Source organism: Pseudophryne corroboree, chromosome 4, assembly GCF_028390025.1.
Source record: "Pseudophryne corroboree isolate aPseCor3 chromosome 4, aPseCor3.hap2, whole genome shotgun sequence".
Classification (NCBI taxonomy): Eukaryota; Metazoa; Chordata; class Amphibia; order Anura; family Myobatrachidae; genus Pseudophryne; species Pseudophryne corroboree.
The window spans coordinates 401,076,667-401,094,775 of NC_086447.1; the positions used below are offsets into that span (position 1 = coordinate 401,076,667).

At 43.0% G+C, this 18,109-nt stretch overlaps 1 protein-coding gene across 1 annotated transcript in view; it reads left to right on the top strand.

Moving 5' to 3' along the window:
* Positions 1-18,109, top strand: part of LOC134911459 (isoaspartyl peptidase/L-asparaginase-like) — a 153,776-nt gene that overhangs the window by 54,169 nt on the left and 81,498 nt on the right. Inside the window, exon 3 of the mRNA XM_063919657.1 lies at positions 11,041-11,204. Coding sequence (XP_063775727.1) covers positions 11,041-11,204 — 164 coding nt within the window. The remainder of the gene's footprint in view (positions 1-11,040; positions 11,205-18,109) is intronic.

The following is an 18,109-nucleotide window of genomic DNA, read 5'->3' on the forward strand; positions in this document are numbered from 1 at the left end:
ACATTTTTTATTGTGTAAGTACATATTGAATTATTTGGCACATTTGTTCATAATCTAAAATATTGGGTACAGCATTTAATCAAAATAGAGTGAATAGTATCAGTGGCAATCACAGGATTTCTAGAGGGGGGTTTCCAAATGCAATCCACAGTCTCTTGCTCTGTGGAATATTGGAACAAGTGCCGGAGTCTGGAGGAGCGGTAGAAGAACCTAGTAATGACCCTGGACAGTAATGTAAATATTGGTCTTTTTATAATACTGTATGGAATACAGTATTAATATTTTACACTATAGATGGTATATAATATAGACTGCATCAAACATTTTAAATAATATAAATAAGTGGTCAGGAAAAGGTTAAACATGCCATAATAAATAAATAAATAAATAAATGCACAAACATAATAGAACCAGTACTGCACTTTCTAAGCACACATTTTCCCACCTCAAGGTAAGGCTCCTGTTTCTTCTTCCTGGTAGCTACTCTCTGGTCTAGTGCACTGATTGAGGACTCAGAACCTCACACACAGCAGATTTGGTAGAAGCACTGGGCATATGCAGCAGCTTTGCTCTGTCTCTTATACTGCATGATGTGGCGGCAGCTCAAGTAATCATATTATATACCATTGTATTGTTTTCAGAATTTGAGCTACTTGCCAAGAGGAGGGGGGTTTCAGGGCAACTGTAAACCCCTCCCCCTCCTGTGTTTGCCTATGAGTATTTAGCTTTTGGAATTACAGCTATGATTTCAAGACAACCTGTTTTCCCTAGTATATTTATAAAAATAATTTTAGGTTTTGATTGCAAAATGTATATATGTAAATTAGTGATGAGCGGGTTCACATCAAATTTACATTAAACCACAGTAGAGCCGCTATGGAAGTAGCTGTATTTAACTATTTGCTTGTTTACTTAAAATATTTTTTTATTAATAATAATAATAATAATAATAATAATAATAATAATTGTCTTTATATAGCACTTTCTCCAATAGGATTCAAGGCGCTTAATTAAAAACAGCATACATGCCCCGACTGACCTGACCTCAGAACCCCCAATCCCTTAATGAAAATAATGCCCCAAATGTGACCCCCCTCCCACAGACCTGAACTCTCCCCCCCAAAACTCTCAATGAAAATAATACATCAAAACGCCCCCCCCCCCTCAATTTGATAATCCCCCAATGCTTCACTCACAATAATACCCTAGAACTTCTATTTCAGACTTGATAATCCTACTGTGCCTCAATGAAAATAATGCCCCAGAATTGCCTGAGGGGCAGAAATAGCTGCTTTGCAGCAGCCTAAGGGGCAGAGAGAGGTGCTGCAGCTGCCTAAGAGGTAGAGTGAGGTGCTACAGCAGCAGCTGGGGCAGAGAGAGGTGCTGCAGCAGCCAGGGCATCCTCTAACTTTTCCAGTGCCTGGAGCTTGCGCTCCACCGGGGCCACCCTTGCTACACCCCTGCTGACATCTTACTGCTGTCCTCTTTCTAACACTCACCAGCTTCTCTCACTTGCTTAACACCTCATTTGTGTGATGCCCAGGGGTGGTATGGCTGGGGTGGTTTGGGGGTGCTCTGCGCCGCAGAGGCGAATCCCTATAATGTTAGAGACCTGTTCGAGGAGGTCACCGTGAAGCAGGTGGGCTGGCTCAAATATTGCCAATATATGCCATGAACCTCAGATATGATGGTTGTTATATTTATTAATTTAATGGTGTATGGTGCACCTGCACCTTTGTTCCTATCTTATAGTACTAAGTCCCAGCAAGGTATCACATCCCATTATAAGAAACTAGGTTGTGCAGTCCAGACCCCCTCTCCACAATATATTACCAAGACCTCACAAGATGACTTTAGAGGGGTCCCTTTTTTGGCTTCATCGCCAGACACCATACTCATCTTGCAAAAAGAAAGAAAAGTACTCTCTTGTATACAGGAAGAAGCAGGGTTTCTACTGCTGTGGTGGAGTGAGATGCAGTCTGATACCAGATTGCAGGCTGTAATCACACACCCTCTTCCTTAGAGAACCTAGAAATTAAGTAAGAAGTATGTGGAGGCATGGAAAACATCATATCAGATGCTGCTAACTGGCTATGTGTAGTAAGTCACAGTGAATTCCCACTCAGCGGTCCGGTCTGGGTATCCCTGTCTGAGAATTGAAAAGCAGGTGTGTACTCAACATGTGTCATGTAAGCTATTGCCCATCCAGGTTATCAGCATATGTTAGTGGTTCCTGGTGGTGTGGAAATGACTGAGCAGTTTGTAGCAGCTGAGTGCAGGCAGTTGTGATCTCAGTGAGTGGATCACCATTCTCCCAGGGGGCATGGCAAATGTACATTTTGTGGGCAGGGCTTCTTCAGTGCAGGCTCCAAGTAGAGTCTCATTTTTAGCACTAGGACATTTCTGCTGATTAAATCCTGTTCATGAGTCTGAGACTCCATTTCCAATAACTGGGACTCTGTAGTTCCTACAGTAAATATTATTTATCAGCACTTTTATCTTTTATTAATTAATATAATTGGCAACAGATGCATATAAGTTTGTATATATATATATATAAAAAAATAAAGGGAACACTTAAACAACACAATGTAACTCCAAGTCAATAACACTTCTGTGAAATCAAACTGTCCACTTAGGAAGCAACACTGATTGACAATCAATTTCACATGCTGTTGTGCAAATGGAATAGACAACAGGTGGAAATTATAGGCAATTAGCAAGACACCCCCAATAAAGGAGTTGTTCTGCAGGTGGTGACCAGAGACCACTTCTCAGCTCCTATGCTTTCTGGATGATGTTTTGGTCACTTTTGAAAGCTGGCGGTGCTTTCACTCTAGTGGTAGCATGAGACAGAGTCTACAACCCACACAAGTGGCTCAGGTAGTGCAGCTCATCCAGGATGGCACATCAATGCGAGCTGTGGCAAGAAGGTTTGCTGTGTCTGTCAGCGTAGTGTCCGGAGCATGGAGGCGCTACCAGGAGACAGGCCAGTACATCAGGAGACCATAGGAGGGCAACAACCCAGCAGCAGGACCGCTACCTCCGCCTTTGTACAAGGAGGAACAGGAGGAGCACTGCCAGAGCCCTGCAAAATGACCTCCAGCAAGCCACAACTGTGCATGTGTCTACTCAAATGATCAGAAATAGACTCCATGAGGGTGGTATGAGGGCCCGACGTCCACAGGTAGGGGTTGTGCTTACAGCCCAACACCGTGCAGAACGTTTGGCATTTGCCAGAGAACACCAAGATTGGCAAGTTCGCCACTGGCGCCATGTGCTCTTCACAGAAAAAAGCAGGTTCTCACTGAGCACATGTGACAGATGTAACAGAGTCTGGAGACGCCAAGGAGAACGTTCTGCTGCCTGCAACATCCTCCAGCATGACCGGTTTGGCAGTCGGTCAGTAATGGTGTGGGGTGGCATTTCTTTGGGGGCCACACAGCCCTCCATGTGCTCGCCAGAGGTAGCCTGACTGCCATTAGGTACCGAGATGAGATCCTCAGACCCCTTGTGAGACCATATGCTGGTGCGGTTGGCCCTGGGTTCCTCCTAATGCAAGACAATGCTAGACCTCATGTGGCTGGAGTGTGTCAGCAGTTCCTGCAAGACGAAGGCATTGATGCTATGGACTGGCCTGCCCGTTCCCCAGACCTGAATCCAGTTGAGCACATCTGGGACCTCATGTCTCGCTCCATCCACCAACGCCACGTTGCACCACAGACTGTCCAGGAGTTGGTGGATGCTTTAGTCCAGGTCTGGGAGTAGATCCCTCAGGAGACCACCCGCCACCTCATCAGGAGCATGCCCAGGCATTGTAGGGAGGTCATACAGGCACGTGGAGGCCACACACACTACTGAGTCTCAATTTGACTTGTTTTAAGGACATTACATCAAAGTTGGATCAGTTTGTAGTGTGTTTTTCCACTTTAATTTTGAGAGTGACTCCAAATCCAGACCTCCATGGGTTAATAAATTTGATTTCCATTGATAATTTTTGTTTGATTTTGTTGTCAGCACATTCAACTATGTAAAGACCAAAGTATTTAATAAGAATATTTAATTAATTCAGATCTAGGATGTGTTATTTTAGTGTTCCCTTTATTTTTTTGAGCAGTGTATATATACAGTATGTGTTTGTGTTATAGATGTATGTGTGTGTGTGTCTTGATAATTATATTTATTCTGTCACATCAATATACATATATTTTATTAATGCATTCCATCCCTTATTTTCTTATTATTTTACGTGAGGTATAGAAATTAGAGTTCTATTTACTCCATCTGATATTCAGAATCATATTTGGAGCCAAACAAATATGTAGGGTCATGTATCGTGTCACGTCTAATGTACACACTCATATCTGGTGCCAGCTACAGTATATGTGACTACTTACCACCACCAATCCCTACTACCATATATTTATCTCCCTTTCAATTCTTGTCATTATTGTTGTAATAATATGTATTAGAGCTTTTCAAACAACAGTAACTGTTTACTACTTGCTGTACATCACAGAAGCACAAGCACAGTGTCTCTATGGGATATCATATCACTGTTTTTTAGTGAATTAATAGGCTACATTATCAGTAAAATTGATTGATCCACAAAGTGACTACTGTACATCCACTACCAGTTTAAGATTTTAATGGGGCCATATGCACCATTCTGAATGTGGCTCCATCTTCCAATTGTCAAAAAGAAAAGAAAACCAAGGCAGGGCAAAAACCCATTGTCTCAAAAGAGTGATCCTGCCAGATCCTACTGTAGGATGATTTATGGATGATCAGGCCATGACCAAATATACCATGTTAAAGGCAAATGGTTTATATATATCCAGTTTATAAATGATATGCCCTAAAAATCCTATTGTTATTAAATCTGATTACAAACTATAATTGACTTTCACTGTGTATTATATATATTGAATATTGTATTAAAAACTGATTTTTATTGGTTCAGTATACTATATCAATGGTCAACATCCATAATGTCAATATCATAATAACACAATGATCAACATGGCAACAGACACGTCGACATTGTCCGCATATTGATATGCACAAGGTTGAAATGCTGCAGTCAACATTGATGAAATGCATTAATGACACGCAGTTTTTGACCTGACCCTGACACCAAGACTAATGCTATGTCTATCCCTAACATATCTATCATCAAAATAATCACTTTGTTGACATGCCATACATCACCATTTTCTCCTAGTGGACATTCTGGTGTTGACCACATAAATGTTCACATTGTGACTGCATTTTTCTCATTGCCTTTAAATGCTGAAACATATTAGTACTTTTTAATCCATTATCCATTTGCCATTGTTGTATTTTGTTCATTCGCACAAAGCAAATGAATAACTAAAAATAAGAATTTACTCACCGGTAATTCTATTTCTCGTAGTCCGTAGTGGATGCTGGGAACTCCGTAAGGACCATGGGGAATAGCGGGCTCCGAAGGAGGCTGGGCACTCTAGAAAGATCTTAGACTACCTGGTGTGCACTGGCTCCTCCCACTATGACCCTCCTCCAAGCCTCAGTTAGGTACTGTGCCCGGACGAGCGTACACAATAAGGAAGGATTTTGAATCCCGGGTAAGACTCATACCAGCCACACCAATCACACCGTACAACTCGTGATATGAAACACAGTTAACAGTATGAAACAATAGAGCCTCTCAACAGATGGCTCAACAATAACCCGATTTAGTTAACAATAACTATGTACAAGTAATGCAGATAAACCGCACTTGGGATGGGCGCCCAGCATCCACTACGGACTACGAGAAATAGAATTACCGGTGAGTAAATTCTTATTTTCTCTAACGTCCTAGTGGATGCTGGGAACTCCGTAAGGACCATGGGGATTATACCAAAGCTCCCAAACGGGCGGGAGAGTGCAGATGACTCTGCAGCACCGAATGAGAGAACTCCAGGTCCTCCTCAGCCAGGGTATCAAATTTGTAGAATTTTGCAAACGTGTTTGCCCCTGACCAAGTAGCTGCTCGGCAAAGTTGTAAAGCCGAGACCCCTCGGGCAGCCGCCCAAGATGAGCCCACCTTCCTTGTGGAATGGGCATTGACAGATTTTGGCTGTGGCAGGCCTGCCACAGTATGTGCAAGCTGAATTGTACTACAAATCCAACGAGCAATAGTCTGCTTAGAAGCAGGAGCACCCAGCTTGTTGGGTGCATATAGGATAAACAGCGAGTCAGATTTTCTGACTCCAGCCGTCCTGGAAACATATATTTTCAGGGCCCTGACAACGTCCAGCAACTTGGAATCCTCCAAATCCTTAGTAGCCGCAGGCACCAAATAGGCTGGTTCAGGTGAAACGCTGACACCACCTTAGGGAGAAACTGGGGACGAGTCCTCAATTCTGCCCTATCCATATGGAAAATCAAATAAGGGCTTTTACAAGACAAAGCCGCCAATTCTGATTCTCGCCTGGCAGAAGCCAAGGCCAATAACATAACCACCTTCCATGTGAGATATTTCAGATCCACGGTTTTTAGTGGTTCAAACCAATGTGATTTTAAGAAAACTCAACACCACGTTGAGATCCCAAGGTGCCACAGGAGGCACAAACGGGGGCTGACTATGCAGCACTCCTTTTATAATTGTCTGAACTTCAGGTACTGAAGCGAGTTCTTTTTTGAAAGAAAATCGACAGAGCCGAGATCTGTACCTTAATGGAACCCAATTTAAGGCCCATAGTCACTCCTGCTTGCAGGAAATGCAGAAATCGACCTAGTTGAAATTCCTCTGTTGGGGCCCTTTCGGCCTCACACCATGCAACATATTTTCGCCATATGCGGTGATAATGAGTTGCTGTAACCTCTTTCCTGGCTTTAGTAAGCGTAGGAATTACTTCCTCCGGAATGCCCTTTTCCTTCAGGATCCGGCGTTCAACCGCCATGCCGTCAAACGCAGCCGCGGTAAGTCTTGGAACAGACAGGGCCCCTGCTGCCGCAGGTCCTGACTGAGTGGCAGAGGCCATGGGTCCTCTGATATAAATTCTTGAAGTTCTGGGTACCAAGCTCTTCTTGGCCATCCACGAGTATCGTTCTTACTCCTCGCCTTCTTATTATTCTCAGTACCTTTGGTATGAGAGGCAGAGGGGAGAACACCTAAACCGACTGGTACACCCACGGTGTTACCAGAGCGTCCATAGCTATCGCCTGAGGGTCCCTTGACCTGGAGCAATATCTTTTATAGCTTTTTGTTAAGGCGGGACGCCATCATGTCCACCTGTGGCCTTTCCCAATGGTGTACAATCCTATTGGAAGACTTCTGGAGGAAGTCCCCATTCTCCCGGGTGGAGGTCGTGTCTGTTGAGAAGATCTGCTTCCCAGTTGTCCACTCCGGGAATGAACACTGCTGACAGTGCTAACACATGATTTTCCGCCTATCGGAGAATCCTTGTGGCTTCTGCCATCGCCATCCTGCTTTTTGTGCCGCCCTGTTGATTACATGGGCGACTGCCGTGATGTTGTCTGATTGGATCAGTACCGGCTGGTTTTGAAGCAGAGGCCTTGCTGGCCTCAGGGCATTGTAAATGGCCCTCAGATCCAGAATATTTATGTGTAGGGAAATAACCTGACTTGACCAAAGTCCCTGGAAGTTTCTTCCCTATGTGACTGCCCCCCAGCCTCAAAGGCTGGAATCCATGGTCACTAGGACCTAGTCCTGTATGCCGAACCTGCGGCCCTCTTGAAGATGGGCACTCTGCAGCCACCACAGTAGAGATACCCTGGTCCTTGAAGACAGGGTTATCAGCCTATGCATCGGAAGATGCGATCCGGACCACTTGTCCAACAGGTCCCTCTTAAAAGTTCTTGTATGGAACCTGCCTAATGGGATTGCTTCGTAAGAAGCTACCATTTTTCTCAGGACTCGCGTGCAATGATGCACCGCTACCTATTTTGGTTTCAGGAGGTCTCTGACTAGAGATGACAACTCCTTGGCTTTCTCCTCCGGGAGAAACACTATTTCTGGTTTATGTCCAGAACCATCCTCAGGAACAGTAGACGTGTCATAGGAACCAGCTGTGACTTTGGACTGTTTAGAATCCACCTATGCTGTTGTAGCACTTTCCAAAATAATGCTACCCCGACTACCAACTGCTCCTTGGACCTCGCCCTTATAACGAGATTGTCCAAATACGGGATAATTACAACTCCCTTTTTTTTTGAAGGAGTATCATCATTTCGGCCATTACCTTGATAAAACACCCTCGGTGCCATGTACAGTCCAAACGGCAGTGTCTGGACTTGGTAATGGTAATCCTGTACCACAAATCTGAGGTACTCCTGGCGAGGATGGTAAATGGGGACATGCAGGTAAGCATCCTTGATGTCCCGGGATACCATGTAATCCCCCTCGTCCAGGCTTGCAATAACCGCCCTGAGCGATTCCATCTTGAACTTGAATTTTTTTATGTTCAAGGATTTTAATATAAAATGGGTCACACCGAACCATGCGGTTTCGGTACCCCAACCCGTGTGGAATAGTAACCCCGTCCTTGTTGAAGTAGGGGCACCTTGAGTATTACCTGCTGGGAATACCGCTTATTAATTGCCTCTAGCACAGCCTCCCTGCCTGAGGGAGTTGTCAGCAAGGCATATTTTAGGAAACGGCTGGGGGGAGACATCTCTAATTACAGCTTGTACCCCTGAAATACTACTTGGAAGAAACAGGGATCCACCTGTGAGCGAGCCCACTAATTGCTGAAATTTTTGAGGCGGCCCCCCACCGTACCTGGCTACACCTGTGGAGCACCCGCGTCATGGTGTGTACTCACAGGAGGCGGGGGAAGAATCTTGATTCTGGGAACAGGCTGACTGGTGCAGCTTTTTCCCTCTACCCTTGTCTCTGTACAGAAAGGAAGCGCCATTTGACCCGCTTGCTTTTCTGAAGCCGAAAGGACTGTACCTTTTTCTGTGAGGAAACCTGAGGTAAAATTATTTCTTCCCAGCAGTTGCTGTGGATACGAGGTCCCAGAGACCATCCCCAAATAATTCCTCACCCTTATAAGGCTCTCTATGCGCTTTTTAAGTCAGCATCACCTGTCCAGTGACAGGTCTCTAATACCCTCCTGACAGAATGGACATTACATTTATTTTGGATGCCAGCCGGCAAAATATCCCTCTGTGCATCCCCCATATATAAGACAACGTCTTTAATATGTTTTTATGTTTGCCAACTATTATCCCTGTTTGACAGGGTCACCAACCACGCTGCAGCAGCACTATCTGCAGGTCTCAGTCTAGTACCTGAGTGTGTAAATACAGACTTCAGGATAGCCTCCTGTTTTTTATCAACAGGTACCTATTAAAGTGGCCGTATCCTAAGACGGCAGTGCCACCTTTTTTGACAAACGTGTGAGCGCCTTATCCACCCTAGGGGATATCTCCCAGCGTAACTTATCCTCCTGGCGGGAAAGGGTACGCCATCAGTAACTTTTTATAAATTACCAGTTTCTTAACGGGGGAACCCACGGTTTTCACACACTTCATTTATTCATCTGATGGGGGAACAAAACACTGCCTGTTTTTTCTCCCCAAACCTAAAACCCATTTATAGAGGTTAAAGTCAGAAATGTATAACACATTTTTTATTGCCGGGATCAAGTCACGGATTGGATTGTGTATATGTCTCCACCTTGTCGACACTGGAGTCAGACTCCGTGTCGACATCTGTGTCTGCCATCTGAGAGAGCGGGCGTTTTTGAGCCCCTGATGGCCTTTGAGACGCCTGGGCAGGCGCGGGCTGCGAAGCCGGCTGTCCCACAGCTGTTACGTCATCCACCCTTTTATGTAAGGAGTTGACACTGTCGGTTAATACCTTTTACCTCTCTATCCACTCTGGTGTCGGCCCCACAGGGGGCGACATCACATATATCGGCCTCTGTTCCGTCACCATATAAGCCTCCTCATTCAACATGTCGACACAGCCGTACCGACACACCGCAGACACACAGGGAATGCTCTAAACGAGGACAGGACCCACAAAAGCCCTTTGGGGGGACAGAGTGAGAGTATGCCAGCACACACCAGAGCGCTATATACTGCAGGGACTAACTGAGTTATGTCCCCTATAGCTTTATATCTATATATATAATGTATACTGCGCCTAAATTTAGTGCCCCCTCTCTCTTTTTTTTTTTAACCCTTGTAGACTGCAGGGGAGAGCCAGGGAGCTTCCCTCCAACGGAGCTGTGAGGGAAAATGGCGCCAGTGTGCTGAGGAGATAGGCTCCGCCCCTTTTTCGCTTCCTATTCTCCCGTTTTTTATGGACTTCTGGCAGGGGTATTTACCTCATATATAGCCCCTGGGGCTATATATTGAGGTATTTTTGCCAGCCAAGGTGTTTTTATTGCTGCCTCAGAGCGCCCCCCCCCCAGCGCTCTGCACCCTCAGTGACCGGAGTGTGAAGTGTGTATGAGGAGCAATGGCGCACAGCTGCAGTGCTGTGCGCTACCTTGGTGAAGACTGAGTCTTCATGCCGCCGATTTTCCGGACCATCTTCTTGCTTCTGGCTCTGTAAGGGGGACGGCGGCGCGGCTCCGGGACCGAACATCAAGGCTGGGCCTGCGGTCGATCCCTCTGGAGCTAATGGTGTCCAGTAGCCTAAGAAGCCCAATCCGGCTGCAAGCAGGCGAGTTCGCTTCTTCTCCCCTTAGTCCCTCGCTGCAGTGAGCCTGTTGCCAGCAGGTCTCACTGAAAAGAACAAATTCTAAGACTATAACTTTCTAAGAGCTCAGGAGAGCCCCTAGTGTGCATCCAACCTCGGCCGGGCACGAAATCTAACTGAGGCTTGGAGGAGGGTCATAGTGGGAGGAGCCAGTGCACACCAGGTAGTCTAAGATCTTTCTAGAGTGCCCAGCCTCCTTCGGAGCCTGCTATTCCCCATGGTCCTTACGGAGTTCCCAGCATCCACTAGGACGTTAGAGAAATGTTGTTAAGGGAATGTGTACTTTACACTAGTGTTATTCATTTCATGATTGTCATTGTGTATGTGTATTGTAGACTCCACACAATATGCTGACTGGTGCTGGGGCAAATAAATTTGCTGAAAGGATGAAGATTGAACAAATCCCTACAGATGAATTAGTGACTGAAAATGCTACTAAGGAATGGGAACAATACCAAAGATATACACAAAGTGTCACAAGCCTTTTTAATACAGAAAAGTAAGTGTAAATAAAATAACTAGTAAACAAAAAATGTTGTATACTGTACTGTATGTATTTATCAAACCAAAGAGGACAAAGGAGGCAAACAATCAATTAACTAGAACATCTTATAAAATGACAGCTGGAGTTCAATTGTTTGCTATGTCCAACATCTATTTTTCATCTCTAGAATGTTTGATAAATCTCCCTCTAAATTCCGTATGGAAAAGATATTTTGTGATGGTGGCACATAGAGTATACTGTATGTGGAAAAGTTACAAACACTCACATATATTAATATACTTGACAGTGCAGAGGTCATGAAAGTACACGTACATTCTGCTCGGGTACCTCAGAATATGTGTAAAAAGTTCTTTTGTTGGGAGAAAATTACAGTATAACTGCCCACAAATCAGACAACATAACAAAACAGTAAAATTTTACAGAAATAAATTCCATAAATACAGGAATATTTTGATTATATTTCCAATTTGATTCACTAAATTTCTTAGATTACCAGTAATACATAGGGAGTTCTAAAACAGAGCAATAGAAAATGTGTACAGTGTATTTATTCGTGACTATGTGGTTCATATACAAAAAATACAGTTAGAATAAAAAAGCCACTTCTGCTTCGTCTGTTATCAGTGTGGAGCAGAAAGTAGCTACCGCCATTGTTACTAAAAATAGCCCCTCCAAGGAGAGGGAAGGATAAGTCACCCTCTTGGTGGTGTCAGCAGACTGCATACTAAAGCTGGGTATGCACTGGAGTGATGTGGGGCCGATTTGCCATTTCGTTAGAACACATTGCCTACATCGCTCAGTGTGTATGGGTTATTGTGCGCTCCCATGGTCATTATTGATGAACATTAGGTTTGGATGTGCTGCACATTCAACCTAGCGATATCACTAGCGACCTTGTTTATGCTTATGAAGGACAGAACATGATTGTTGCGTCCTTCATAAAACTCGTTCCAGTGCGTATTTAGAATCTGGGCTCAAGGGCTATCATTCCGTGCAGCTGCAGCAGAGATATTTTTTGAACACATTTTAGAGACAACCTGATAAAAGTGACAGCTCACTTTCTGCTTCTACATTGAGGAGAAGCAAACAACGGCAGCTAGAGGTGAGGAAGCCATTGCTGGAGAAGACAGCTGACAGTAAGTGAACTATCCCTTTAGTAACACCTGGGTCACTTAACGCTATCATAGGTGCCCATGGATGTGCAGTATTCTCATCTAAACTTAGTGCTAGCAGGAAGAAGGTAAAGAAATCCCTTTAGTTCATATTGAGAAGCAATATATACAGACATTTTCTCTGCCTTTCCCCTTATCTCAAGTTATTACATCCCTATATTTTTATTAATTATGGGGCTAATTCAGGTTGGGTTGCAAATCGCGACCCAACCGGAATTATTATGATTGTACAGCGTGTGTGTGTTATTATTGTGCACGTGCAGCACCCATCCTGCGCACCTTCTACGGGGGGGGGGGGGGGGGGGGGGGTGCAGAAAATGTGATCGCCTCTGCCTGTCAATTTCTGCTTGTTAAACAGGGGGATGCACCGGTCAGCATGCTGGGCGGCCTTGCCCAGTGATGGGCGGCACCCAGCATGCAATCCAGAGGATTGAAAATTAGCAGAATTTGCAATACTTACTGAATTAAGCCCTACAGTATATCCTGTGATTTAATATTGTGAACACTAAAGAAACATCTATCCTCAAGTCCAAGTATATCAAAAATAATAACCACATTAAAGTTTGTAGTGTTTATTTCTAGTATTTTTAATTGACTGTGATCTGATTAGTACTAAGCATTGTAGCCATTGCAGGGCCATACATTCTGCAAAATTGCTGCATATACTGTATATGGAGATTTACTTTTTACTGCTTTTAAAGATATTACATTCTGCTTCAAATATATTAAATTTTAATGGGTAAAGACATATTTAGTTATATCAGTTATACAGATATTTATCATATCGTATTAACTTTACAGTGTATGCAAAAATTAGTTGACAGATATAGTTAGTGTAAAGCAGACAATAACATATTTGCTACTGTTTGACAGTTTCAAAAAGTAAATAAATACTGTATTTGATAGATTCATGGAGTTAGTTTTTTTTTTTACAGATATTTTCGGGATAATAGTTGAATTGAAAACAATCGAATGCTTAATCGTCAAGAGCACACACTGAGTTTTCTATAATGAAAATCAATTTCATGCTTACTGTAACTCTGCCTAAAATACAAGTGCACATATTTCAAGAAATTAATTACTTAGTTAAGCAATAAATCAATTATGTTCTGTCTGTAATTTTTGAACAGGAGTAATTTTTTCTGATTTAGCTGCTGGTACTAATTTAGTTTGTAGAAACAAAGTAAAGACAAGTTTAGAACAATATATAAAGTATCAACATATGAAATACAAAAGTACTGTAGAAATAAGTCTTACCAGTAGCGGACCTACTGTATGGACTGAAGCTGGAACTATTGAATGGAGAATACAGTTGCAAAACTGTATTTTGCCCATCATGACCAATCACAAAAATACTATTCTTTTATTTATTAACCATTATTCAACACATTATTTTATATTAAAAATTATTTTAATTTACATTGTTAGGTTGCAAACAGATAGGGCAATGCCAATTCTATTTGTACACTATGGCCCTCATTCCGAGTTGTTCGCTCGCAAGCTGCTTTTAGCAGCTTTGCACACGCTAAGCCGCCGCCTACTGGGAGTGAATCTTAGCATAATAGATTTGCGAACGAAAGATTAGCAGATTTGTGAATAGACAGTTCTTAGCAGTTTCTGAGTAGCTCGAGACTTACTCTGCCACTGCGATCAGTTCAGTCAGTTTCGTTCCTGGTTTGACGTCACAAACACACCCAGCGTTCACCCAGACACTTCCCCGTTTCTTCAGACACTCCCGCGTTTTTCCCAGAAACCGCAGCGTTTTTTCGCACACACCCATAAAACGGACAGTTTCCGCCCAGAAACACCCACTTCCTGTCAATCACACTACGATCACCAGAACGAAGAAAAAACCTCGTAATGCCGTGAGTAAAATACCTAACTTAATAGCAAATTTACTTGACGCAGTCGCACTGCGGACATTGCGCATGCGCATTAGCGACTAATCGCTCCATTGCGGAAAAAAAATAACGAGCGATCAACTCGGAATGACCACCAATTCATTACATTTTAAAATAAGTTTTTAGATGTTGTATACTAATAAATTATGGTAATTTATTTTTGTACATCATTAGATATTAAAATAAGTATTTTATTTACATTGATAGGCTGTGTAAAAATAGAGTAATGCCATTTATATATGTACATACCATAATTATACCTGAAAATAAGATTTTATTATATTATTAGCATGGGCATAAATATTGCATTGTCATCTCTCCTTGAAAACAGTATAACTTTATATTCAAATGTGTTTTTATTATACATTAGCAGGTTGTGTGCAAATAGGGCAGTGTCCCTTCTGGAAATTCTAGTACTACAAGCTGTTTGCAATTAGTGACTGACATATGGATGCAAGTGGATTTTTTATTTCATTGTCTGTATGCATATTTTCATATATGTAATAAACATTCATACGTGATCATTTCTAAAAGTCACAGGAAGTAAAGATGTCCATACTTAGGTCTAAAGTCAGATTCCTTTGGCAATTAGCACAAGTGGTATGCTAGCAAAGATTTTCTGTGATAACTGGAGCACCAGGACTTGAATAGCAGATAGTCAGATATAACTGTACAAAGTACAGTTAAGGCTTAATCTGTGATAATGTGCCAGGGGGTTTTGATACACAGATGTTCAACTATCTCTAGGCACAGTACAAGCAAGCAATCTATCTGCCCTTGCTTTCAGGCATGAGGTTCTATCTGCCCTTGCCTTGGGGCATGAGGTCCCATGCATACTTTCCTTCAGTCTTGAGGAAAGTACCACTGTGTTGGCCACCATTCTAAGTACCATCCTGCGTGCTACCATCATTCTGAGTGCAGCCAGCCACCCTTCTGAATGCTACCAGTATAATGGTCCTTGTGTCTCCAGCCAGCTCTTGAGTGTCCAGTCTCATGAGTGCTTATCATCTTTTGCCCAGTCAGGGTCATCCATGAGCCGAGTCAAGCTATGACCATCTAAAAGTCTGGTCCAGCCAGGGCTGTTAAAGTTTGCTAAGTAGTCGGGACCATCTGAGGCTCATGTTTAGACTGGACTGTCTGAGTGTGCTGTCTAGGCGGGTCCATCCAATTCTGCTGCCCAGCTGGGGCCATCTGAGCTTTCAATGTCCTTCTCATCTTGAGCCCTCAGGGTTTCCAGCAGAAGCCTATTTATATGGAGATCTTGACCAGTTTCATGTTTAGAGAAACAATGCTAGTAATACTTTAGGGATGCAACCAAAGATTCCCACTATTCAAGCACATATGGTTGGTTATCTTATTCTAACCTTCAGAGGAGAGGTGTTGGAATGGGTGAATCAACTAATAGAAGCTAGGGACCCAATGCTTCAGGATCATACAACTTTCTATAGAGCTGTGCTTAAAAACTTTAGTCCCTCTGCCATTAAGCCTCTAATGTGACTGTGTCCTCTTCAGCCTTCCGATTATCCACCATCTGCTCAATGTTTTCAGCGTACCACTGATGCTCCGCCCTCTGGTTTCCCAGATTATGACTGAAGTTTGTTAGATTAATATATTAAGGATTTCAAAACTTTTAGGAAGTAAGGCATCCCCAAGTCAGCAGAATACTCAGAAAACCAGTGACTTGTTCAATAGTTTCACTGACATGTGTTCATTCTCTGGTTCCTCAGAAATTCTGGTGTCACAGGTTCATTTCTTGGCACAGATACATTTTTAAGAATGAGTATTCAGTGACAATCATTGCATCAGATTCGGACTCTGAGTGCAAATTTTTAGTGGAAGCTACTTATTTTATTGGGATGCCCGTGCATTCTGCTCAAGTGTTTTTTCAGGAGGAAACCCTGGCACTCCAAAGGGGGTCTAAAGGTTCTTCGCAGAACAGAAGGAATAATAAGAAATAGCTTGTGAGCATTTGAAATCCGCTCCTTGCAGAGGGGGTACTGAAATGATTCCATGCAGTTCTTCTGCTCTGCCTGTTGGTTCACTCACCTTGGAGATGTCTTCAGCCAGGGTCGGCAAGAGAAATCTTGGGGCCCGGTACACCAATTTCTCTGGGGCCCCCCACCTTGCCTTGACTCCCCCCCCTTATAAAGTACAAAGTCGCTGTAAAAAAATTATATATATATATATATATACACGTCTCATGAACTGCACACAATACTAAATTGAAGTCCGGGTGCCAGATCCACACAATCTGATAACACAGAAACCTCGTAAACACATACAGCACTGCTGAGTGTATAGAAGTGATCAGCACAACCAGTAGCAAAAACTTTGATTTTAATCCACAAATAAAAGTTTCCATCAAATGCTCAAGTGCACAAGTCAAATTGTATATAAAGAGCAGCAGCGTTTACAAGCATGTTACCGCTCCTGGAGACATTCCTCCGATACCCCTGACAGCCGTTTCGGTGTCTGCACACCTTTCTCAAAGGATGTATAGAGATAGTGGCAAAAACGAGCATTTAAATAGAACATTGTATAATGCCTCACCTGTGTGTAATGTGTAATCTCCAAACCTCCGTGGCACCACGTCCTCCCGTCACTCCCGCCATCTCTCCCCGTTGCGGCTCCGGCGCCTCCGTAGTGACGTCAGCAGCTGGAACCAACATTCAGGAAAAGACGCCGTAGGAGTTGATCAGGGTTCCCTGGTGCCGGAAGTGACAAAACCGGAAGTCAGAGTTACCATGACTCCCTGTATACAACAGCGCTATGAAAAGAATCATAATGCAATAATGATTCATCCTGTATACAATGGCACAATTTAAAGTATATAGGAATAGAGCCTCATGGTAATTAAATAATATGTTCACCACAATAGCCATATTAACAGGATATGCGAACGTGTTGTATAAAAAACACCTACATAAAACATGCAAAAATAAATTAAATAAAGAAGATAACGACATAAACACACACAATGGATCCAGAGTATGGGGTTGATTACTGTATTAACATATACCAATGTCCATACCTGGGTCCAATAACTAGCCTAAGAAAACTGACATATTGAACTCTTCATTAAGGCCTAACGGGGTCATAGATTTTAAGTCATAAATCCACTGGCACTCCCGTTTGAGTAATAGTTTGTGTCTGTCACCTCCTCTGCGTAGGGGGGGGATATGGTCGATCGGCATGAAGCTGAAGTCTTTGATAGTATGTCCTGCCATGGCAAAGTGTTTGGCAACTGGTGGTGTGTTTGTTTCCAATTTCGCAAATGCTTTCTTTATTGAAGATCGGTGCATTCCGATTCTTTCTTTCAACATTCGAATAGTTTTGCCCACATAGATGCGTTTACATGGACACTGGATCATATAGATCACGAATTTTGACTCACAGTTCATCCGATGTTTTAGATAGTATATACGGCCTGTCAGGGGATTTTGAAAACTCGTTCCTGTGAGGATAAATCGGCAATTGACGCATCCAGAACACTTAAATGAGCCCTTGGTAGTAGTTAGCCAATTTCTACCTTGTGCAACTTTAGGGCTGATGTCCGAGTACGTCACTTGTTGTTTTAGGTTATTGCTCCTCTTGTAGCAGAATAATGGTTTCTCTCCACACAGTTCACCAATAACTGGATCTGATCTAATAATGTGCCAGTGATTCAAAATTGCTGATCTTAGTGCACCCGATGTTATTGAAAAAGTTGTGCCAAACATCATTTTGCCATGACTTTTATTTTTATTGACTTCTTTCGGAGTTAGTAGGTCTTCTCTTTTCAGTTTCAAGCATTTTTGCTTAGCAGCTTCGATCTCTTTTGGATCAT